The following is a 24,673-nucleotide window of genomic DNA, read 5'->3' as shown; positions in this document are numbered from 1 at the left end:
ACTTGTAGAAATTAATCTCTCTCCCTTTGTTTCAAGATCTGGAAGTGGGTGGGTGATTGTGTCAAGTATATGAAGACATCAAACAAAGTATTATAATACCATGTACATGTGGCCCAGAGGTATTCTTCTTTGGAAAGGAAAGCAAGAGGGCAGGGCAGCTGGAAGCCAATGCTTTGCTGCCCAGTTGCCTGGACTGCTTGAAAAATAAATAAAAAGAGAATAAAGGGAATGCAAAAATAACACTGCTGTTGAGGGGTAAGTTTGGGGAACTGGCAGGGGCTGGAGAGTCTTTGGGGGACATCTTTAGGGGGTGCCTCTTTGGGGAGGGGGTGATTTACCTGTTTCAGTTTGTTTGTTTGTTTGTTTTTTGCCTTGGGGCCTTTTTTGAGGAAGGGGGTGGTGGGTGGTGGTGGGTTTTATTTGAGTATCACCAGCTTTCCTTCTCAGAAATATGTGTTTTTATGTGCTTTAGGGAGGGTAGTATCTGGGACTCAAGCCTTGTACTTATTTTCTTGGGAAATGTGTCTACAAGCTCGCAAGGATTGGGCAGGACAGGGGCACGCTGCAGTAGGGTATAAGGAGTAGAGCAGGCATGGCCAAACTTGGCCCTCCAGCTGTTTGGGAACTACGGTTCCCATCATCTCTGACCACTGGTCCTGTTAGCTAGGGATGATGGGAGTTGTAGTCCCAAAACAGGATGGTGCCAAAGTATTTTGAGGAGGGACCTGAAGGAAATAATAGAAGTGATATAATGGAGGTATTGTGGGAAGCATAAGGAACAACAAAGGAGAAAGGGTGAATCGTTCTAAGGTAGCAGGAGATCTTCAGGCGCCTGTGCGAACTTGATGAGCAAAGGTCACACATAGGGAAGTATTTCAAAATACAAGCAGACCAGTAAGAGAAAGCAAAACTATGAAGGGTTTTGAAGGCAAGGATGAAGAACTTGCATGGAATTGGGAAAAGGAGCCAGAGTAAGGATTAAAGGAGAGGTCAGAGCAAAGAGAGAAGTGATGATGATAATGATCTACCAAGTAAGGTAAAAGTAAGGTTGAGGACCCCTGGACGGTTAAGTCCACTCAAAGGTGACTATGGGGCATGGCTTTTCAGGCCAAGGGAGACGGTGATTGTCCAGAAGACAGCTTTCTGGGTCATGTGGCCAGCATGACTAAACCGCTTCTAGCTCACAACAGAACACCGTGAAAGAAACCAGAGCACACAGAAAAAATGTTTACCTTCCTGCCGCAGCAATACCTATTTATCTACTTGCACTGGCATGCTTTCGAACTGCTATGTTGGCAGGAGCTGGGACAGAGCAATGGGAGCTCACTCTGTTGTGGAGATTCAAACCGCCAACCTTCTGATTGGCAAGCCCAAGAGGCTCAGTGGTTTAGACCACAGCGCCATCCACGTCCCTACTGATCTACCAAGTACTGCTGCATGAGCGACAATTGCAAGGGTTAAGGCATTGGTGGGAAACTTGTGGACCATAGGGCTCATTAGGCCTGCAAGGCAGTTTCCCACAAACCACAGTTACCTCCCCCACACCTTTATGGTGTGCTTCTAGTGCCACTCAGCTAGTTTTGAAGTTTGAAAGGTGCCTATCTCCTGATGTCATTATGGTGGCAGCTGATTGACAGGTGAGTGGTCCTGCCCATCTGTCAAAGTTGGCCCGCAGAAGTGAAAGGTACAGGAATCTGGCCCACCAACCTTGGGTTCCAGGACCCAACCTTGGTTAATTTTTGTACAGTTTTGTAAAGCACATCAATTGCGTAAGAAGAGGTACGGCTGTTTTCAGCTTGAGGAATGTGCTGCTGGAAGAACCAGCAGTATCAGAAACATCAAGAAAGGAAGTCCAAACAATGGTAAAGGCAAAACTAGCCCATTATGCTGCTTTTGACCACATTTTAGGGCAGCCTGGCCTTAAGATCTCCAGCAACACTTCCCTCGTCGGCTCCTGTGTCTTCTCCAAAGGAGACCCATTTCAGAGCAAGCAATTGGAGCATGTACTCTTTTAAATGGATCTATGTACTTGGAGACTTTACAAATGTAATGGTGGAATAGATTTTAATGGATAACCTCTCTTTTACAGCCATCAGCTTGCTATGGATGTGGAGAATAATATTGAGAAATATCACATTAATTTACAGCCCTTGGAATCCAAAGTGAAAGTGTAAGTGATATAAAGTCTACTCTTTTATGTTTGCTTTAGAAATGCAGCAACATTGCCGGAGCTCTAGGGAGACGCCTTATTTGGCTGATTGCCTTTGATTTTTAAGTGTCTTCCTTCTTCTTCCTTTACATGTAAGGTTAGGATTAATCTAACAGAAAAAGGTAACAAGAGCATATTTGATCCCTTTTAAATCATATAAAACTAAAAATTACTGTGGAGTGCAAATGCAATATACAAATGCCACAGAGGAAGTTTTGCATGGTACATTTTCTGCTGGTTATGAATTCTGAGGGAAGATGGAAGAGAGTCTGTGTGATACGAAAAAGAAGATAGGTATTGATGCTGGATCCCAGGTGTTTTATGGCTGCTGAGAGGCTGATGTTGCATTATCTGAAAGCTTCTCTATGGTGGTCAGATGCAAAAGAGGCCAGTGTAAATAAAAAGTTGCATAAGAATGTAGAGCAGGGGCCCTGAAGTCATTTTATTTTATTTTTAATTATTAAATTTGTATACCGCCTGTGAGGGACAGGGGATACCGGGAGGTCCCTCCCATCTTCAGCTGCAGCCCATCCCCGAGCGCTGGGGAAAGCAGGGAGAGTTCCGCCTCAAGTGGAGAAGCAGGAAGTGGTGTCCGAGGCTCAGGCAAGGTAGCGGAGCCACTGCCCAAGGTGGGACAGGAAGGGGGGAGCAAGGGGGGAAGGCCGATCCCGCTGACCCCGGAATTGCGCAAGAAACGTCGTGGGAAGAGGCTGGGTCTCCCCAAGCTTTTATGCTGGAGGAAAACGCGCCAACCTCCATTCGGAGGTTCTGAAGAAGACGGATAAGATGTGCCACTCTCTGTAAATAGCACTGCCTTTAGCACTGTAAATACATAGCACCAATAAAAGGATAAAATGCAGAGCTGTGTGGAGTCGTTACTCTGAAGTAGCCCACCCAGGCCACTGTGACACCGCCATTCATCCATAGATCTCAGGGTGGTTCACAACATAAAATTACACAATAAGGAAAATAGGGGGGGGCAGCAATCAGCCCCTCCCACAACACATTTAAAAGGGCATCAGATGTCAAACATCCAAAGAAGAATGCTTTCATCTCGTGCCTAAATGTGTATAATGAAGGTGCCACAAATGGGGAGCCACTGCAGAAAACGTCCGTTCTCGTTTGCCACTCTCCAGACCTCTTATAGAGGAGACACATGAAGAAGGGCCCCAGAGAATGATTTCAGGGTCTGGGTAGGTCCTGAGCTGTTTAAGGTTTTATAGGTCAACACCAGCACTTTGAACTGGGATACAGAAGCAGCTCCCCAGGTAGGGGGGTGGGGAGCCACTATGCAAAATTCTCACCAGTTGCCACAAGCGGTTGAGGTCAGTGTGGTGCAAGCACACTGGTGGAGCCCATCTGGCACTCTTGCCAATGTGTTTCCAGCATGTTGACCTCCCTGCCACGTCACCCTTTCCTCTCCTCTTCTTGGTAAGCAGCAGTGCCCCATCTATTGGGAAGCTAGCATAGGAACTCTACCCCACCTGGCAAGGCACTTCTGTGATGATGAGTATTTATAACCGGCTTTTCAGAGAAGACAGTGATCACCTGAATGGCAAAATGAGCAGGCACACAGATCTCCATTTCTAGCTGCAGCTGTACATATAAACCTGTGTCCTCCTTTGACCTCTTTTTGGGTGTTTTATAAGTTACTGGCTGACTCTGCCCCCAGAAGCCTTTTCTCCCAGTCCCCAGAATATACTCCTTGTCTTTCATTTTAGCAGTGGTAGGGAAGGTGAAAAGGTTTTCACCCCCCTCCCTTCTCAGATGCTCCAGCACATTGATTAGCAGTATGTAGGGTGGCAGAATTGATTGTATCTGAGGATGCAACTCTCAAAAAGGCTGCTAAGTCAGAAGCAGATGAGCCGTAACTCAGGGACAGAGCACAGGCTTTACACGCACAAATTCAAGGTTCAATCCCCAGCATCTTCAGGTAGAGCTGGGAAAGACACTTCTCAAAAACCCTGGAAAGCCTCTGCTAGTCAGAGTAGACAATGCTGCTTGATGGGCCAGTGGCTTGATTTGGTGCAGTTTCCTTTGTTCCTTTGGAGAGCATTTAGCATCTACCCAGCTCATGAACTTTTGCTCTAAAAAACAGGTCTTCATCTTCCCAGCTGGAAGGGAGAAAACAGATGTGTGCTTAAGCCGGGAGTGGGAAACATGTGACACTCCAGGAGTTACTGGACTCCACACCCCATCAGACCTGACCAGCAGGGCCAATGGTGAGGGATGATGGGAGCTGGAGTCCAGCAACATCAGTGTGTGTGTGTGTGTGTGTGTGTGTGTGTGCGCGCGCTTGGGGGGGTGAGTTCCCCCACTCTGGCTTAACTGGCCTCTGGCCTGTAGTTTGAGCCTCAATTTGACTCTGTAAGACTTGCCAAAGATTACTTTTCCTAGGTAACCTTTCCCATTACTAAACTGAATCCTACTTTCAGATCAAAAAGCTCAAGCTCAAGCAATTTAGCGAATGTTAAAATATTACTAGAATATTTATGGGACATGAAGATTTCAAATTAAAACCAAGTGTATCCTTTTAGTGAAGCAGATTGTAGGTAGATGAAGGAATACGAAGAGTTTAAGTAGGCTTTGGATAGAAGCTAGTGGTGTGGTGTGAAAATTCTAGATCCCGTTTTAGAAATGTAACTGCCTTTACTTTTCCTCTTTTTATTTAACTGAGTGCTTCTTCATACTGAAAAAATGAGTTTATCGTTGGTGCATATATAGTTGTGTGCTACAATACTTTGCATGCTTACTCATAAGAACCCCAAAAGATCAGACCAAAAACCCATCTGGTCCAGCATCTAGTTCTCATTGTGGCCCACCAGTTGCCTGTGGGAAGCCTGCAAGTAGACCTGGCTTTCCCAAACTGTGATCTCCAGCTGTTTTTGGATTACAGTTCCCATCATCCTTGCCCACTGGTCCTGCTAAGTTTGGGATGATGGGAGTTTAAATTTCCAGTTTAAATGGAAGGAGCTCGCCCATCACTAAATGGAAATAACACGTGGGTTATTCTCTAAAGGCAGAAAACATGTTAGATTCCTCCCTTCCTATAATACTAATACTAATAATTTATTTATAGGCCGCCCATCTGACTGGGTTGTCCCAACCACTCTGGGTGGCTCCCAACAAAAAATAGTAAAAACACAACCCAAAACCAAACACTAAGAACTTGGGATGATGCAAAATATATTGGCCTTTTGTGGAGTAAAGAGCTTAGGTGCTCAACTTCTATATGCCAAAGAGGATTATTATTATTATTTTAAAGTGTTTGGAAGTATATCGAAAATAAAATAAAGAATTGACACAAGAATTTGTAGATTTGACCAGAATCTCAAGGAGTTGTTGTCTGGGATTTTGTTTGTGTATGAATCACTTCCCACGAAACAACCCAAAGCGATTTAACAATATAAGCATCAACAATATAAACATATGTAGAAACAATTTCAAACCCAATACAGGTGCCAAATAGGATTTATACAGACAATCTTCTAATGAACAAATTTTATCTGAGTTACTGTAACTATTCTAATTTGAAAGCTAATTTGTTTGATATTACACTGCCACCTGGTGTCAAACACAGGGTTGTAACCAAGCACCTGACTTCTCAATAATCCCAATTTTTTATTTATTTTAAAGACTGTATTGGAAACCTGTTTTAAGAATGTGCATATCAAAATGTAGGAAATGCATATATTTTCCATGGTCTCTGTTGCATATGCCTCTGGTTCCAGAGTAGCTGTGTTGCCAGTTTATTGCAGCAAAAACAACAAAGAGTCTTGTGGTTCCGTAAAGACTAACACATTTATTATGGGATACACTTTCATTGACTACATTCTATTAATCAGGTGTCTGAAGTGTTATCCCAAGTTATGGTTGTGTATTCACATGTGAGGGGGGGGGGACTGTGAGCACTGAGGTCAGAGGGAAATAAAATATAGAACGCCTAGACGGCGATAATTGCATAATTAACAGGGGCCATTTACAAAATCATTGTTGCTGATAACAGAGATCTTGGCATTGGTGAGCTAATTAACACATTAATACATCTGTGCATATGTCTATGTATTAAATAAGATTGTATTGGGGTTTTTTCCCCTTGATATAAAACAAATCAAGTTGCTTTGTACTCTTTTTAGAAAAAGCAGTGTGTGTGTGTGTGTGTGTGTGTGTAGGTAGGTAGGTAGGTAGGTAGGTAGGTAGAACTCGGTAACCAGATAGCAAAAGATGGAATGGACTTGTGCACCTCTAATTGCTATGCAGAAGAGGAAATATTGGCAGGCTTATTGCAAAAGCTACAGCTGCTGAAATTTCCCTTTCTGTACAGCTTTGAAAGGGGCACAAACCCTGTCCTCATTTCCGTCTGGCTACCCTACTGTGGGCACAAGTGGGGCTGGAGTAGAGCAGCATTGCTTACCTGGCTTTCCAGTGCGAAGGTTGCTGCTGGTAACTGAGATGAGAGGGAGGGGAGGTTGGTGCAGGTGCAGGTGCAGAAGTGCTGCTTTGGTTCTGCTACTGTGGCTGCACCATTCTAACCCTCTTGACCTTCTGATCTCATGTTGGGAAACCAGGTGAGCCATGCAACTCCCTGCCACCAACCACTACTGGCTAAATGTAAAGCTTAAGAAGGTGGGAGGGGGTTGGTTGGTTAGTGGAGAGCAGTGAATAAGTCAGATGTATCTAAATTCAAGTTCCTGCTCTTCCTAATTTGCTTTCCCCCCAGCCCTCAACATGCCAAATTCTGTCTGTTAGATTTCATATAGAAATTGACAAGTTGATCAGTGGTGCGTGGTCAGTCGACTAAGGGATCAAAGCTGTCCCCCTAAATGTTCTTGGCAAATTAAAGTATTAAAGCCTAGTGCTTCTTTCCCAAAGCCTGGGAAGCTTCTGCCTGACTTAGGGAGGGAGGTGCGATGCTCATGCATGCAATGTTGGTGCGCCCCCCTCAAATCACTCTTGAAAGTTGGTGCCTCTGGCCCTAACTGCTCCCCTATGAAAAATTCCACCACACGCCACTTAAGTTGATACTTTACATTATTGTTTAAAAACTTCATAAACTAAACAAGCAACACAATCCTATATAAGTCTTTTTTTAAGTAAGCCCCATTGAATTCAGTGAGACTTACTGCAAGTAAGTGCACAGAGGTCTGCAGCTTGAAGCATGCACTTAGCGCTTCCCTTGAAAAGAAACAAGCAGGCTTTGGATTTTGGGCTTGGTTTGTACCCTGTGTTTTTGGAAAAGCATATATTTGAAAGTCCAATTTCAAAAGATGAAAGATTTTCATTTAAATTCCAACACTGTGCAAAATTTCACTCTGGCTCTGCGAGATTACCTTCTATCAGGCCCCCATTGGAGGGAAATGTTTCAGTAGTGTGCGCATATATAAGAGGTTTCTCTATTCACCCATGTTTCAAATTACATACAGCATTCAGAGAGCATGGCGTGAATATCTACAGCGTCAAGATTTACAGAGCCAGGAGCATCTGGAGAAGCGCAGTCCATCACCCCCTTCCTTGTCATCTGACAAGATGAGCAGCTCAATCAGTATGAACACCTTTTCAGATGGCAGCACCCCTGTAAGTAAAGTTTTCCCCTTCAAAGGTTGTTTTGCTAAATATATAAATATATGTTATTTTTTTGCTAATATCACTGCTCAGAAATACTGTAAAGAATCTCTTTGTGTTTCCAGGCCACTTCTCATTGTATGTTAGCTCTCAGATGACGCTGGTAGCTCTTTGCTCTGCCTGAGGATTTTGCAAAGTCTAGCATCACGTTTGAGCTTTGAACTAGTTGCAGAAGCATGAGAACAGGGAATGTGGATATGCTCGGCGTGTTCCTGTTGTTTGTGGATTGTGCTCACCTCTGTTTCAGTCTGGAAGAGTAACTGTTAGATTTGCATTTATTTATGCCATGACTATCCAGACTCTGGTGAGATAGATCTCTTTAAGCTTTGGGTTCCCGTTGCAGCGCATGCAGAGGCAGCTTTGTTTCTCCTCAGTGACTTTCTGCTGTGGTCAAATTATCTGGGAAGAAAAAAAAACCCTCCCACTATTTACAAAGTAATGGAAGGATATTTCTGGGGAAAGAATTGAAGGTCAAATGCGAAACTTGGAAGCAGCTGCCTGTGAACATAGGGCCATGGTGGCAATACTAACTGTACTGTATTATTTGGAAACCATATGCCCAGGTGGTAATGCGGGAACCAGCTTTAAACAAACATTTATGTTCCTTAGACTATTCTGTCACTTAAAATACCTAAGGGTAAAACTACATGTAATGTATGCATCTACACTCCTCAGCTGCACCCACATCCCCGGGAACTTTTGAAAACTAAGCCTCATAGCCATGTAAATGAACCAGTCTTTAGGAGGGCATGGCTGAAAAGCGAAGGCATTAACCTTACTTGCCCACTGTGATCCTGATAGTGACATCTCAGTCCCCTGAATCTGGGAAGGTTATGTGATTACAGTTTGCAGGCTTGTTTTACTGCATGTCCTCACACTTGGTAGAGTAGGAAACTCTTAATCTCAGGGTCGTGGGTTCAAGCCCCACGTTGGGCAGAAGATTCCTGCATTGCAGGGGGTTGGACTAGTTGACCCTTGTGGTCCCCTTCAACCCTTTGTTTCTGTGACTTCTCTGTGTCTCTATGTAGAGGTGAATGTTTTATTTACAGCGAGAATATTTGAGGTACATATTTCATTTCCTGCCTTTTATACTACCTTTCTATCAAAGCTTTTGGGGTTTTTTCACCATTTAAAATAATGGCTAGTATGCTAGCTAGGGACCCCCCAAATGCTTTTAGACTCCAACTCCCACCATCCCCAGCCAGCATGGCGATTCCTCGGGGGGGGGGATCTGAGTGCAACAACAAGAGCTAGTTTGGTGCAGTGATTTAGAGTGTCGGACCAGGAGCTGGGAGACCAGGGCTCAAATCCCTACTCAGCCATAAAGTTCCCTGGGTGGTGTTAGGCCAGTCACAGTCTCTCAGTCTAGGCTGTGTCACAGGGTTGCTGTGAGTGTAAAATGGGGAGGAGAAGCACACCATCTTGAGCTTCTTGGAGACAAAGTGGGGTATTAAAGTAATAATAAAAATACCAGTATATGGAACCAAGGTTGACTTCCCTTGGTTCCGAGGTTGAAAGATACAATCCAAAAAGGAAGAGGAAAATCAGTACATTTGGGTACCAGTTGTTTCATAAAGGTACTGTAGGGCAGGTCAGATGTCTCACTTGTCCCTCTGTTGCAGCTGGGTGGCAATGTGATACCCTATCCCAGTTTCAGATCATAACATCTCTCACACCAAGGCAAAAATGCATCTCTTCCCTAAAAATTCATTGAACTATGGAGTGTAATGTTTGCATTTTTGGCAGTTTCCACTGGGAATCCACTGACTCTTTCACAGTTCATTACACCATAGGGAACACAGGGGTCTGCTTTATACTGTGTCAGGCCACTGGTCCATCTACCTCAGTATCGTGTACACTGACTGGCAGCAACTTCTACAGGGTTCCCAGCAAGGTTCTCTCTCAACCCTACCTAGAGATGCCGGGGATTGAACCTGGGACCTTCTGTATGCAAAGCAGATAATCTACCACCTAACTATGGCCCATAGGAAGGAGCAGGAAGTCATCGTGACTGTGCATGTATTGAAGTTTGGGGAAAGGAAGGGAGTCTAGATTGTTAGAATATTGGGGTGTAAATTCCAATATTCTTACTACTGCCCCTGGCTTCGGTTAAGAAGACAGTAAACAATCGTAGGTGTTAATCTACGTTTATTAAGAGAGTGTGGTTTAAGTGTATTCGCCATCACTCTCCAGTTCAGAAGTGAAAGTAGAAACAGAACAAAGGAACATCACATGACAGGAGATCAAGTTACACTGTCTCCTGTGTGTGGGAAAATACAGCAATCTCATAAAGTAAACAATCAGCCACATGCAGCATCTGTGCCATGTAGAGGATTTATGCTAACATAGATAAGTTGACCCCTTCCTGGTACAGAAGGGCCTATAGATAGATTAGATAGATAGATAGATAGATAGATAGATAGATAGATAGATAGATAGATAGATAGATGTGGAGCAGAAGTTGTAGGGAGTGTATGGGAAAGGGCCTGGAAGGGGGATCTCAGCAGAGATGAGCATGGCAGGATACTTGCAAGGCTAGAGTGGCTTGAAAGTGGGACTGCTGTCTATGGTGCTGAAAGGATGAGATAACCAATAGTTTGCAGTTTACTTCAGTGGCTACCTCAAAGAGAAAGGAACAGGTCATTTAGCTGGTGCAGTTTAAGGGTTTTGCCAGAGGGAACATCTCAGCTGACTGTCCCATGCCAGTCTTAAGGGGATGAGTTATAATGTTTCCTTTCCCATGGCATCAAATGTTATGCCATGCACTTCTTTTATAAATTTAGGGCCTGTTTAAGCATAGCTATCACTATCTTCCTCTTTATTTTCCCTCCTGCAATGATTTTTTTTAAAAAAGATCACAGTTTTCAACTCGGTGAAATCTTTTTAAGCCTCTTTCTGCTTAAATAAAGTTTGGGTTCTTTAAATGCATTGGTATATATTAGACTGTGCCATTTTTTAAAAAAGCCACAAGAGGTCTCTCTTCTACCACTCAGGAATAGCTTGGCTTTGACTCTGGTAAGAATCAGTTAACACTGGTAATGACAAAGGGTTCAACTCACAGCTATTAACACCAACTGGAATTTTTCCAATGCCTTCAGATGATGGTTTTTTTTTATTTCAAATGTATATGTTACACATGTGCTTCTAAAATTCTCGTATGTTGAAATTTCATGATAGCTATTTGTGACATTAGGGCCCCTGGGTATTACCTTCCTGGCTACCTCTAGGTAGACTATGGTGAAAATATTTGTACACCCTTTTTTCGGGCTATCACTCTTGCTCCACTTTCTGCTTGCTCCTTCATTCTCACTGTTTTTGATGTTCAGATCTGAGTGCCAATGCTTAGGAAGCCAAAACTAAAATGCAACAGGGAGATATCAGGAGGCTGGGGCGGGAGGGAATCTCAGTGTCTCCAGTAGTACAACCAACCAACCCAAAACACTAGGGGGAAAGTGCTTCGTAGGGAAGAAACCTTCAAAACGCCCACATGAAGACTGAGCATACTCATAGGTCATGAAACTATCTGTTGGCAGGGACGAATTTGAGCTCTCAAATTTCATTACCACCCAGTACGATGTTAAAATTTGGCACCCCCTGCCTCTCTCACTCCATTCTGCAGCATTGTTGTGGTGCACCCTGCAGCATGGCTTCCAGTGTGACCACACCAGTCATGCTACCCCAAAACCGCCTCTGCTGTTGAGGAATGGAGTCTCACAGAAGAAGGCATGGCTGACTTTCTGGAACAGTGAACAGGAGCACTTCAAACTACAACCTTTTATGCAGGTCCCACTTACATTCCACATTCACATCTGTCTCTGTGGCATCTGTGGGGTAGCTTATTCTGAAAGCTCAAGTCTACCCAGTGAACTTCCAGACTATGGGAGATGAGAGTGCTGGGTTGTCTGCCTAGCATCTCCAGGGATGGGGAACTTGTGTCCCTCCAGATGTTGCTGGACTCCAGCACCAATCATCATCCCTGACCATGGGTACTGCTAGAATCCAACAACAGCTGGAAGTTCCCCTGTACCTGCTTCAGACAGTGGAATGGACTCCCTCAGAAGGTGGTGGGCTCTCCTTCATTGGAGGCTTTTAAGAAGAGGTTGGATGGCCATCTGTCAGGGATACTTTAGTTGAGATTCCTGCATTGCAGGGAACTAGATGACCATCGGAGTCCCTTCCAACTCTACAATTCTATGATCCTATGATTCATAGAATCACAGAACTGTAGAAATGGGTTCATCCAATTGCTTACTTCTATGTGGTCTCAGTCACCTGCTGAGAAAAAAAAACTCCAAACGTACTAGGAGAATCATGACAACCGTGTTGATCAGCTTCTTCCTTAATCCCTTGAAATCAGTGGCTCCAAGTCATAATTCAGTGGGCTGACGTGTGCTAGTCAGCCATATCACAGCTTTCATTTGGGTGGTTTTTATAAGAGTTTTTAAAGGCTATTAGGGTTTCATGAGCTGGGGAGAGCTACTAAAATTGAATTTCCCCCTAGCCAATATGATGTGGCCGACATGCAATCAGTCATTTGATCACTGGTGCGTTATCTAGAGTGATAGGGATGTTCCCTCTGGTGATGTGTTGCTTGTACATCTTCCAAAAAAATAAAATAGAAATAAAGGAGCAGCAGTGATTTAGTATCTGTTTCTTAGCCTCTAAACAGCAATAGGGTTAGATCAGGTTTTCTGTAAAGCTGCTTGCCTTCAGACAATCTGCTTCTCTCTCTCTCTCTCTCTCTCTCTCTCTCTCTCTCTCTCTCTCTCTCTCTCTCTCTCTCTCTCTCTCTCCTCCCTCCCTCCCTCCCTCCCTCCCTCCCTCCCCCCTCCCCTCCCCCCCCTCTCCCTCTCTCCTCCTAAGCTCTTCCACCTGATAAATCAGCAATAGTGTCCCACAGTGCAGACATATATCAAAGATTTTTGGAGCCACTGCCTATGCTCAGACAAAACTGATGCAATCTTTGCTATAGAAGGTGATGCCTCAGACTTGGGAATTCATGTCATCTTTGAAAAGCTAGAAATGCTCTCCCCATGCAGACAAGTGCTTGTGTCACCCAGCTCTTTCAAGACAAAGAGATTCACCTGTTAACGGGTAAGAGACAAATCATACAGCAAGCCAAGCATCAGGAACAGAGAGCCTTGTCATCACCTGCTTCACGCATTATGAAAATAGGTATACATTGTGTATGGCAAGTACTGACAGGCATGTGAGAATCATCTTTCAGATTGCAGGGATTTTCAGCTTCCTTCAAACCTTGAGGGACAGAGCTTACCCCCATATCTCCTTATTTGATCATGCAATTTTTAAAAAGACAGAGATTGCTGCATGGCAGATATACATGCATTGTACAGACCCCAGCTGCTAGTTTCTCTGTGGTTTGAATGAGTACCTAATGTACGCATGCTTAGAAGCATTTAGTTACCTTCAGAAATGCAACTTGCAAAAGGAGCCGGTTCCCTCTCAAGTAAGCTGATCAGATAGTGGCCCTCACTTCCTTTTCCTTCTCTCCTACTATGTGGTGGGTGCAAAGTACCCAGAGGTACCTAATGGGGTGCAGAGACAAGCACTTCTGCATAACTTGGGAATTACTGAGGTCCAGTGCCGAGGGCCTTCTGGTGGTTCCCTCGCTACGAGAAGCCAAGTTACAGGGAAACAGGCAGAGGGCCTTCTCAGTAGTGGTGACCACCCTGTGGAATGCCCTCCCACCAGAGGTCAAAGAGAACAACAATTACCAGGCCTTTAGAAGGCAATTCAAGGCAGCCCTGTTTAGGGAAGCTTTTAATGTTTGATGGATTTCTGTATTTTAATATTTTGTTGGAAGCCGCCCAGAGTGGCTGGGGGAACCTGGCCAGATGGGCGGTGTATAAATAATAATAATAATAATAATAATAATAATAATAATAATAATAATAATAAATTATTATTATTATTATTATTATTATTATTATTATTATTATTACAAGTCCTCAGTCTCTCTCACACACCCTTGCTTCTGGTCTCAAACCTGTTCACACTCCACTAGTTGAGGTTCAGAGGTTGCTATTAAAGGGACTGATACTAAAGAACATACAAAAAAATAGATGAGATGAGGGGAGACACAGGGTTGGGCAATGAAGCCAGAACTGTGTGGGAGGAGATACTTGCCTATTTGACCTCCTTACATGTATGTAATGTGTTCACATCAGTGGAGGGTCCAGTACTAGATGCGGCTGATGTCCATTTGGACTGGTGCGGCAGAATACAGGGAGCCAAAACAATAGGGGGAGCCAGAGTCTATAACACAGAGAGCCAACTAATTCCCCACCCTCTTTGCTGTGTTCTACAAGGGCAGCACCGACACGGATGAGGAGGAGGAGGAGGAGGAGGAGGAGGAGGAGGAGGAGGAGGAAGGTGACAGGGAATCACATCCCCCTGGATTGGTTGAAAGTAAGAAAGCAGGCAGCTGGGGGCTGGCTGAAGTTGGTGGGGCAACACCAAATTTGCCGCCTCTGTCCAGTAAGATGTTTTTCCTTCCTAATTCCTGATTCCTGTGCAACCAAGCCTGTTGGTAAGGTCGGGGTCAAATGCAAAGAGACAGGTCAATTCTCTGGAGAACCTGCATTCTATTGTGAGACACAGGAAGGGGACAGGAAGTCTTAAAGCTCTTCCTTTTTCCATTCAGTGTGTTTGTTTCTGTAGCCTTTGGGCACAGTTGCTAAAGCTACTTGTCTCTGTGGCATTCCAGCTCCTGCCTGCAGGTGTGCAATGTGCCCCCCTTGGCTTGCTGATGAGTAGCAGATGGTAGGAAAAGGCTGCCATTTATTTTCTCAAGCCCTGACATCTTTGTCCTCATTCTTCCCGGCAGCAGATTTTGTTGCAATGAGAGTGGAGAGTTGGCTCCAGTTGTGTTTTTTTTAAAAGGAACGGTAGTCACAGGTAACATGCACATAAGAGAATGCTACTCATGTGAAAAACCAACACACAAAAAACTAACCGTTGTTCCCTAGCTAGAACTTTACTAAAGGCCATGTCATGAAACTCAAGGATGGGAAAGCATATTCATTCCTAAGGTCATATTTCCTTTTGGGCAGCCTTCCAGGGGCTACATGCTAGTTGTAGGTCAGGCTTCCTCAGCCTCAGCCCTCCAGATGTTTTGAGACTACAATTCCCAGCATCCCTGACCACTGGTCCTGCTAGCTAGGGATCATGGGAGTTGTAGGCCAAAAACATCTGGAGGGCCGAGGTTGAGGAAGCCTTTGGTGGTGGAGGCAGAGACAAAAGTGGGCAGAGCAATAAATGTGAATTTTGGCTCTGCAGAGTCAGCTAATTTATGCTACAGACCTGGGTCCCCAAACTAAGGCCCGGGGGCCGGATGCGGCCCAATCGCCTTTTCAATCCAGCCCGCGGACAGTCCGGGAATCAGCATGTTTTTACATGAGTAGAATGTGTCCTTTTATCTAAAATGCATCTCTGGGTTATTTGTGGGGCATAGGAATTCGTTCATATTTTTTTTCCAAAATATAGTCTGCCCCCCCCCACAAGGTCTGAGGGAAAGTGGACTGGCCCCCTGCTGAAAAAGTTTGCTGACCCCTTCCCTGCTACAGACACATTCACACCCCTCTCTATCATTCATCCAGGCTTTTTTTTAAAAAAGCATCACCCATTAAGCCAGTGTGGTACAGTGGTTGGAGTGTTAGACTAGGACCTGGTAAACCATAGTTCAAGTACCCAGTTCGCCATGAAGCGCACTGGGTGACCAGTGGCAGTCTACTGGTCTGACCTACCACAAAGGGTTCTTGTGGGGATTCAATGAGGAGGGAGATAAGCTGAGCTCTGTGGAGGAAAGGTGGGATATAAATGTAAGAAAGAAATAATAAATTTATTTTTGGCACCCATCTGTCTTGGAGGTTAGCAGCATCAAAATGACCTCCTCAGGGTGCAAGCCTAGGCAGTGTGTATGGAGGTCCTGGGCTGCCCAGACGTGGTCCCAAGGAAAGCAGAGCCATACGTGGCTTGGCTGTAGGAGTTGCTTGTAGGAGGTGTATAAGGAGCTATCCAACCATCTCAGGGACTTCACTCTTGATTTGTGTAGGGTTTACTCCTTAGCCTTTCCTTCTCCTGAAGATATTCTGCAAAGCAGCAGAGGTTCAAAAAGGTAAAGGTAAAGGGACCCCTGACAATTAAGTCCAGTCGCAAACAATCAGAGTTTTCCTTCTCTTAGATGGGCTGCCTTCTCAGATTGATGAGCCCCATCCAGCGGCGGAGCTTCATGCTCCGCCACCGGGGGTGGAGAACAGGCGTGCTGCCCCCAGTGGCGTGGCGTGCGTTCTGGGGGCGGGGCGCACCGTGCACAGTGACGTGGCATGCATTTTGGGGGCAGGCCGCGCCGTGGGCGGTGACGTGGTGCGCATTTTGGGGCGGGATGTGCCGTGCACAGTGACATGGTGTGTGTTTTGGGGCAGGGCACGCCGCGTGCAGGGGCAGGGCACACGTTTGGGGGCGGGGCGGGCAGCAGCGATGGCGCCCCTGGGATCGCGTCACTCGGGGCACACCGCCACCACCGCCCCATCTTCCTACGCCCCTGGCCCCATCTGCCCCTCACTTCCTGCCTTCTTGACTGTTGGACCCATTATTGATCTCATCTGCTCAATCCACCTAAGCCTGTTTTTGCATGCAGGAGAAGTTCCTAACTCACTGAAGATTTAAGACCCATTGACTACCCTCACCTGGTTTAGCTGGCCAGACAAAGTAGTTCCTGGGGCGTGGCCGCTGTCACATGCTGACAGTTCAAGGTCATGTTCCACCCAGGTATAAACTCTCTAGGAGCATGTGAAGTAGGATTGGTAAAGGTTGTTGCCGGGTAGGGCTGGGGGAGGGAATGTTTCATTTCCACCAGAGAGAGAGAGAGAGAGAGAGAGAGAGAGAGAGAGAGAGAGAGAGAGAGAGAGAGAGAGAGAGAGAGAGAGAGAGAGAGATATGCATTTGCCCCACACTGACATGGGCAGTACCCAGATAAGGATTCAAGTTGCTCCTTCCCTAGTCATCCAATCGATAACCCGCCCATTAATTTAGCTGAGAAGCAGGGCTGTGTACCTGCGCATATGTTCTGTTTATGTGCTATATATGCATGCATGTGAGAGAGTGTGCTGGCTATACCTGCTTTGGTCCACACTCACCCCACACAGCCCTTAGCAGATAGGCCAAGGGTGAATGTGGCCTTCAGGCAAAGAGAGAATTATTTTCAGTCACTCCTTCATCAAGCCTGTGCCTTCCTCTTCACCATCATTCTGGTCATCTAACATTTGATCCCGATCCAAGCAGCTTATAACATCATTTGTGGATCCTATACTGCAATTGACATACTGTAGGCATGCAATAAACATGCACTTTTATCTGCAAAGGCTTTGTCTCCTAAGGAATCTCATGTCGTGCAGCTATTCCACTTATTTATGGGGAGGTAGTAAATATGTTTACTGAATTTGTGGTTCCACGAAACCATTTAAAACCAAAATTAATCTGCTTCCTCCTCCTCTCTCAGCACAGCCCTCAATGCAATGTTGGGGTCTTTCCCAGCTGCTTTATATCCTTCTTTTTAAAAATTGCAATAAAGAGCCCGGCTAATTTGTAGAAATGAGGTTTTACTTCATTGGTTTATAGTCTACATAGAGGAAAAGACTTAAGTTAGGATTATATTAAATTTGGGTTCTAACTAAATCCACATGTTGTATTTTATAAGCTAATCACAGAAGGCTGATTTAAATGCCCCCATGTGGTCATCAGTACAAACTGATTACACATGATAGGGCTCCACATGGTGAGCATAACATTTAAAAGCTTTTTACTCTGTGCATCAGCTAGGGTACAAAGACACAGCACCAAAGGTTATTCTGCAGCAGCTTGTAGACACAGCATATGGTGGGACAGCATCACCTTTTAGAAATGGTAACCACCGGCATGCTGGCACAAATGAATGCTTTTTGGTGGCTTCATAGGAGAGGCTTAACATTTCAATCACCTCTAAAATATCATGTATCCAACAATACTAAAGGAACTTGTAGATGTAATCCCAGAGGCTCTGTCTATAATCTTTGAGGATTCTTGGAGAAGAGGTGAGGTCCCTCCAGACAGGAGGCAGGCAAATGTTGCCCCCATCTTCGAAAATGGGTGGTGTGGGAAATAAGACTCAGGTGACGACCAACCAGACAGCTTGATGTTGATAGCAGGAAAGGTCCTAGAACAGATAATTAAACAGCCAGTCTGTGAGCAGCTAGAAAAGGATGTTGTGATGACTAAGACCCAGCATGGCTTTCTCAAATAAAACTCATGCCAGATGAATCTCATTTCTTTCTTTCTGGTGGATCAGGAGAATGCTGTGGTCATAGTGGTTCTTGATTTCAGTAAGGCTTTTGACATGATATGTTTGCAGAGAAGCTGGAAAAATGTGGGCTGGACAAGGTAACTGTTAGGCAGATTTGTAGCTGGTTGGCTGACCAAACCTAAAGTGTGCTCACTAATGGTTCCTCACAGTGCTTTTTTTCCTAGGAAAAAAGTTCTGGTACTGCCCCCTCACATCAAAGCACCACTTCCACTGAGTGCCTGCTGATGTCCAATCCACTTGTGCAATGACTTTTTTTTTGTTAAGGGAGTAATTGTATGTAACTATACACAAAAATCCATAGTGTGTGTGTAGTGGAGTTCAACATTGCTCCAGGATGAATGTTCTGTCTGCACAAGCATTTCAGCTTGCCAGATGGAACATGCCCCCTCTCATCCCCCCAAGCTCTATTCTAGGGGTTCTCCTCATCTTTCCCATGCTAATTTCAGGGGGTGCTTGGGGCAAAAGGGGGAAGCCCAATTGCCCAAGTACGACTCGTAGCATACGGCTTCCATTGAATCATTAGGTGTTCACTAGGTGAATCCTGCCTGATATGTATAAAATATTTACATCACATGCTACACTATACTTCTGCACCATTCTGTGGTCTAAACCACTTAGCCACCTGTGTTTGCCAATCAGAGGGTCAGCAGTTCAAGTCTGTGTGACAGGGTGAGCTCCTGTTGCTTTGACCCAGCTCCTGCCAACCTAGCAGTTCGAAAACATACTAGTGTGAGCAGATAAATAGGTACCACTGCGGTGGGAAGGTAAATGGTGTTTCCATGAGCTCTGGCACTCATCACGGTGTCCTGTTGTGCCAGAAGCAGTTTAGTCATGCTGGCCACATGACCCGGACAAACTTGCCACTGTCTGTGGACAAACACTGGCTCCCTTGGCCTGAAGCAAGATGAGTGCCACACCCCATAGTTGCCTTTGACTAGACGTAATCATCCAGGGGTCATTTGCCTTTGCCTTTACCTCTGGCACCATAATCTTACATTAATATATAGGGATTTTAAAATGAAAATGGTTCACTGAGAACTACTTAGTAGACATAGCCTGCTGCTTATTGTTGTGGGAATGGAAAGCCAGAGTGGGAAGGATGGATGGCTTGGAGTATCTTAGAAAATGGCATAGCTGCCTGGCTGGAACCCTGAATAAGAGCAGTCAACACTGCAACATTTTGTTTCAGGTCCCACTTGTAAATTCGACATCTTGAGCAAGGAGAAGAAGGTTTAACTTTCCACAACTCTGACTTCAGTAACTGTGCATACCATAGGAAAAATATTTCAGGTTTGAGAGTCTGCTTGTACAAATCAAACATTAAGGGGTCTGGCAAGGCATCTGTTGTCTGGTCAGACAGTAGACAGATTTGATTTAAACCTAATGATGCTGAATAGCCATGACTGCTGCTTATATGCAATTGTAATTCTATGTAATTGGCGTGGCTTCAGGTGATGCACTTGCCTGCACCATGCTGAGGGGGAGCTGCAAAGCAGACTGTTTCTCTGTTGGCGTTGGACAAGCAGTAGATTACGGTGCAAGAACACTTCAGACCAGACTGAAAACTGGCAGGTTTCTTGAACTTGCACAGAATTCAATGAACAGCAGATGCCTCAGATGAAATGCTATGTGTAGAGGGAAATATTTTTGTTAGGCAAGTGCTTCTACATGGTGTAAAGCATGCATAGGCAAACTTGGCCCTCTAGATGTTTTGGGACTACAACTCCCATGATCCCTAGCTAAGAGGACCAGTGAGCAGGGATGATGGGGATTGTAGTGCCAAAACATCTGGAGGACCAAAGTTTGCCTATGCCTGGTATAAAGGCACAGTGTTGCGTATACCAGAGTAATAAATTACTTGGTCACTGGTGGTGTGCTTTTTAAATTCTGAACATGGAGAAACTGGATTATTGCTTACTTTCTGGCTGTTTACCGTCATGTTTGGTACTTCTGCCCTTCATACGTATGGCCAAGGCACAACTTTTTGACATCTTTTATATGTCTTCTTTGCCTCTTCAACAAAAGGTTGCATAATTACTGGATGTTTAAAAGAAATTAACTGCATGCGGTGTATGACAGGAGTGCTGCCCAAAATGGCATCCGTGAGCTGATTTCCCACTGCAATGTTTTCCTTTGTCTCACACCACTGCATGTTTTCCCTGTTTCTGCTCCACATAATTTGTTGCTGCTGACAAGGGTAGGGAAGCTCATGATGTAACATAGGAATCTATGGCTTAGCATTATGGTGATCAGCACTGGAATTCCACTTTTGAATTCCTGTGTTGAAAGAAACATGCAGTTCCCTAGCAATAAATATTAAAGTTGCAGTTTTTACCTTGGCCACAGTCCATGGCTTAGCTCTGATCTCTATGTTAAGTGCTCTCCAGTTTCCTGAACTAGGGGCAGTAGAATAAGGTTTAGTTTCCTTCATAGTGCATTGGGGACACATTTGTTTATTTAACTAACATAATGCATATACGTATGAATATAATGCATATATGTATAATGCATATACGAATATAATGCATATACGTATAATGCATATACGTATGAATATAATGCATATACGTATGAAGGGCAGAAGTACCAAACATGATGATAAACAGCCAGAAAGTAAGACATAATTCAGGACAGATCCTGAAGCTGAGGTTCCAATACTTTGGCCACCTCATGAGAAGAGAAGACTCCCTGGAAAAGACCCTGATGTTGGGAAAGACTGAGGGCACAAGGAGATGGGGAAGACAGAGGATGAGATGGTTGGACAGTGTTCTTGAAGCTACGAACATGAGTTTGACCAAACTGCGGGAGGCAGTGGAAGACAGGAGTGCCTGGCGTGCTATGGTCCATGGAATCACGAAGAGTCGAACATGACTAAACAACAAAATGCATATAATAAGAATAACAATACCACTTGGTTGTTAAAAGTATCAATAAAACAGCTAAAAACATATGATATCTTTGTGATTTTTTTTCTTTCAAAAATAGAAGATTAGAGTGGAAGTGAATACAACAGGCAGGAAAATGGCTGGTTCTGCATCAGACTCCCAAAGCAATGGTGTGAATCCCACCAGCACTATCAGTTACTTCCAATCAAGCTAAACTCCTGTTCAAATACCAGTTGACTCTACCCAGACATTCTGTGTCTGCCAAAATTAAACTGGCACCTCTCTCTCTCTCTCTCTCTCTCTCTCTCTCCCTCTCTCCCTCTCTCCCTCTCTCCCTCTCTCCCTCTCCCCAACTGAAGAGCGCTGTCATCCAAAGGCAGGGGAGGGAGCATTCCAACTATCAAGGAACATTAATTTTCTTTGATTAAAATCCCTGAGCTCTCATTAGTTGCCCACCAATAGTCCCATGCACAGTAATCAAGACAGCCTCGTTCCTAGCGATAATGTAATTGTTGACTGCAAAGATGAATTATTATTTTTTGGTGAAGTTTTGCAAAAAGCTCTATATGGTATCACAGTGACTCTGGCTCTCAGTTCTTCAAACACAGCTCTGCTCTAATTGTCTGGTTTGAATTCCAAGATTCCATCATGGAACCAAGATTGTGAGGAAGGTGGTTGAGTGAGGTGGGGTGAGAAGATAAATGGATCAGCAATGATAGTTTTGCTGAAAGATTCCAAAGTGCTGAGCCATGGTAGTCTGTGAGTGCTTATTTTAAAAGAAAAGCCTTGATACTGGAAGAACCTGAAGAACCTTAAGACTGACTTATTTTATTTTAGGAGCCTATACTTCAGCAGACTACATAAGAAGGGATTTTACAATTTTAATATGAAAATGACTCTGCTAGATCTTTGACTTAACGTGATACGTCTTAAATCCTGTCATACTTTGCTTCATGGGGAAGGAAATGATTGCAAATATGTTAATATAGCTCTTAGCTCATGAGTAGCTAACCCTAATGTTCCAGGGAACTTCCCTACACCACAGGGTTGTCATGAGGACAATGCGATGGGTAGAAGTGATGGTGGGAAGTGATGCATACAGACCCAGACTCATCATGCAGCTTGTAAGCATTCCCTGGAACTTCTTTATGTGCCAGCAGGTTGGTTTAGGAGACCACAGTATAGAAGGTCTCCTCTTTTTTTTTAGCCTTCCAGTTGTTCTCTGGCTCCTTGCTCCTGATGCCCTCTCTTTGTCATGTTGTACGTTCCCTGTCATCCCCTGGAACTCAGCAAAGCATGGCCTCTAGCTATATTGGAGCAGTAACGCTCAGTTTCTTTGCTGTGGTCTTTAGTCTGATATGTAATAAAACTACTACTGGAAATGATCTCCAAATGATTTTACAAAATTTTAAGACAAACTTGAAGCCACTGTCATTTGTTTTCTGATCAGGATATAAGAAGTCCCAGAGTGTTTGCATTTAGCTATGGCTGTAATTGTGATTTATTTAAAGATGACATCGGTTAAAATCAGGGGGCTCTTAAAATGGTTCAAACATAATGCCCAAAAGCCACAGAGAGCTTGCTCTGTGCTGCTGCGGTAATCCTCAGCAGATGAGCAAAAACAAGCAGGAGACATCCCCAACTATTGAGTTTTTACAGCATTCTTTTAAAATAAATTCAAATTTGTACCAGAAGGATAACAGTAGTTCATCTCTTCAGACAGAAAAGGTTATTTGGTGAAAAATAATCAAATCTGCTTTTGTGCCCCCCCCTACTTTGGACACTTGACTTTCTGTGGAAACACCTATATTCTTGTTATGACCACGTGTTCTTGTTCTTTAATGCTCACTGCTGCAAACTCTTATGAAAATAATCGTGCACAGTGTGTGTGATTTTTCAGAGAAGCTTACTTTACTGCAGGTGTGAGGAATCTTTTCTCTCCTCCCATTGATGTTGCTTAACTACAGTTCCCATCACCCCTAGACATTGACCATGACTTCTGGGACTTCTGGGGGGGGGGGGTCCAGCAAAATCTGGAGGGACACATGTCCCCCACACCTTAAAGCCAGTCTGAATAAACAACTGTTGCTTTCAAATAGGCACTGTTGCTTTCAGCACCGTGGACAGCTCAGGACAGCATTCTGTAGGTCAGCCATAGGCAAACCTGGTCCTCCAGATGTTTTGGGACTACAATTTCCATCATCCCTGACCACTGGTCCTGTTAGCTAGGGATGATGGGAGTTGTAGTCCCAAAATATCTGGAGGGCCAAGTTTGCCTATGCCTGCTGTAGATCTTTTGCAACCCTTTTGGATATTATAAAAAACCCCTTTCTGCCATGCTGGTTCCTCTTTTAAATGTGCATAAGTTAACATGAGATCTCAACACAGCATTGGCACTGTGGACATTAGACAAGAGGTTCAGTGTCGAGAAAGAGCAGTCAGGTGCAAGGATAGGTTGTCAAACGTGTGATGAAGATGAGACAGAGGAGACTCAGGTAACAGTGAAGGTATCTTGTTTCAGGGAAGGATCTTGAGAGAGAGACCTGAATGTGATGGAAGTACCTTGGGGAGCAGAGCACAGCTAGTGGAGCTATTTCAGTGACAGGGGCATCGTGGCAGAGGAGAGTGTGATGAGGAAAATAAGGTCTGGAGACAGCAAGAGACATGGCTCAAGTGTTAGGCCTCAAATATTTGATTCACAGTTTGGTGAGCTGTTCTCTTATTTACATTTATAATTCACATGTACAACTGCATTGTAAACTTTGTTGTTGTTTTTTGCACAGTAGTAAATATTAGGTTCTTTCATTATTATTATTATTTTTAATGGTTTGTATCCAAGGCTGTGAATATCAGAAGAACAACAGGGTGATGTTGTTGAAGTGGCATATAGTTCTGCAGCATTTGGGAAATTGGAGTGAGAATTCACTGGGTACCCTTAGGCAAGCTGCAGTCTCTCTGCCTCCTACCTTCAATATGGAGGTAATAACACTGGGTAACCATTATGGGTTGCTGCAGAGATGATTAAGATAGTAATGCATGGGAATTGTTTTCAACATGTAGGCAAAGTGATATTATACTAAGTAGGCTGGTGGCTTAAAAACTTGGACAGTTTATATATGCTGGAGGAGGATCTGCTTTAATAATTTTGGGCAATATTGGTGATATCCTGTTTTTAGTCTTTTGCAAACAGCTTTTCAGATCCATTTGGACTGAAAATAGATGGAAACATCTGAAATGCAAATATAGAACAGAGTCCCTCAGAACCAAAAGGTTGCCACATAAATTCTCTATAACCTGCTTTGCATATGGTTTGAACTTGTATATCTGAGCATTCGTAGTGCAAAGCTCCCTTTCCTGCTGTTTGCATCTATATTTAACTGCAGGTGGGGGTGAGACCAGAAAGCCTGAGCCTTATCTTTGCTCTCCAATCTTGCCTGCCTCTCCACGTGGCTCTTTTGCATACATTTCCTCCACCTCAGCATGGATATGCCAACATCTGTTATAAGCTGGTTGGGGTTAATAAGAGCTCTCAGATAACATGATGACTCTGTGTTTCCATGCACACTTTAAATCAACTCCATTAAAAACTGTTCCATT

The 24,673-nt window shown here is 44.2% G+C and overlaps 1 protein-coding gene across 2 annotated transcripts in view; it reads left to right on the top strand.

The window, feature by feature from the left end:
- SCHIP1 (schwannomin interacting protein 1) overlaps positions 1 to 24,673 on the top strand; it is a 411,590-nt gene that overhangs the window by 74,529 nt on the left and 312,388 nt on the right. For both annotated transcript variants that reach the window (XM_060274435.1, XM_060274433.1), the window contains exons 3-4: positions 2,090 to 2,170; positions 7,633 to 7,783. In XM_060274435.1, coding sequence (XP_060130418.1) covers positions 2,090 to 2,170; positions 7,633 to 7,783 — 232 coding nt within the window. The remainder of the gene's footprint in view (positions 1 to 2,089; positions 2,171 to 7,632; positions 7,784 to 24,673) is intronic.

This window comes from Zootoca vivipara, chromosome 5, assembly GCF_963506605.1.
Source record: "Zootoca vivipara chromosome 5, rZooViv1.1, whole genome shotgun sequence".
NCBI lineage: Eukaryota > Metazoa > Chordata > Lepidosauria > Squamata > Lacertidae > Zootoca > Zootoca vivipara.
This window is presented reverse-complemented; position numbering and strand designations above follow the sequence as displayed.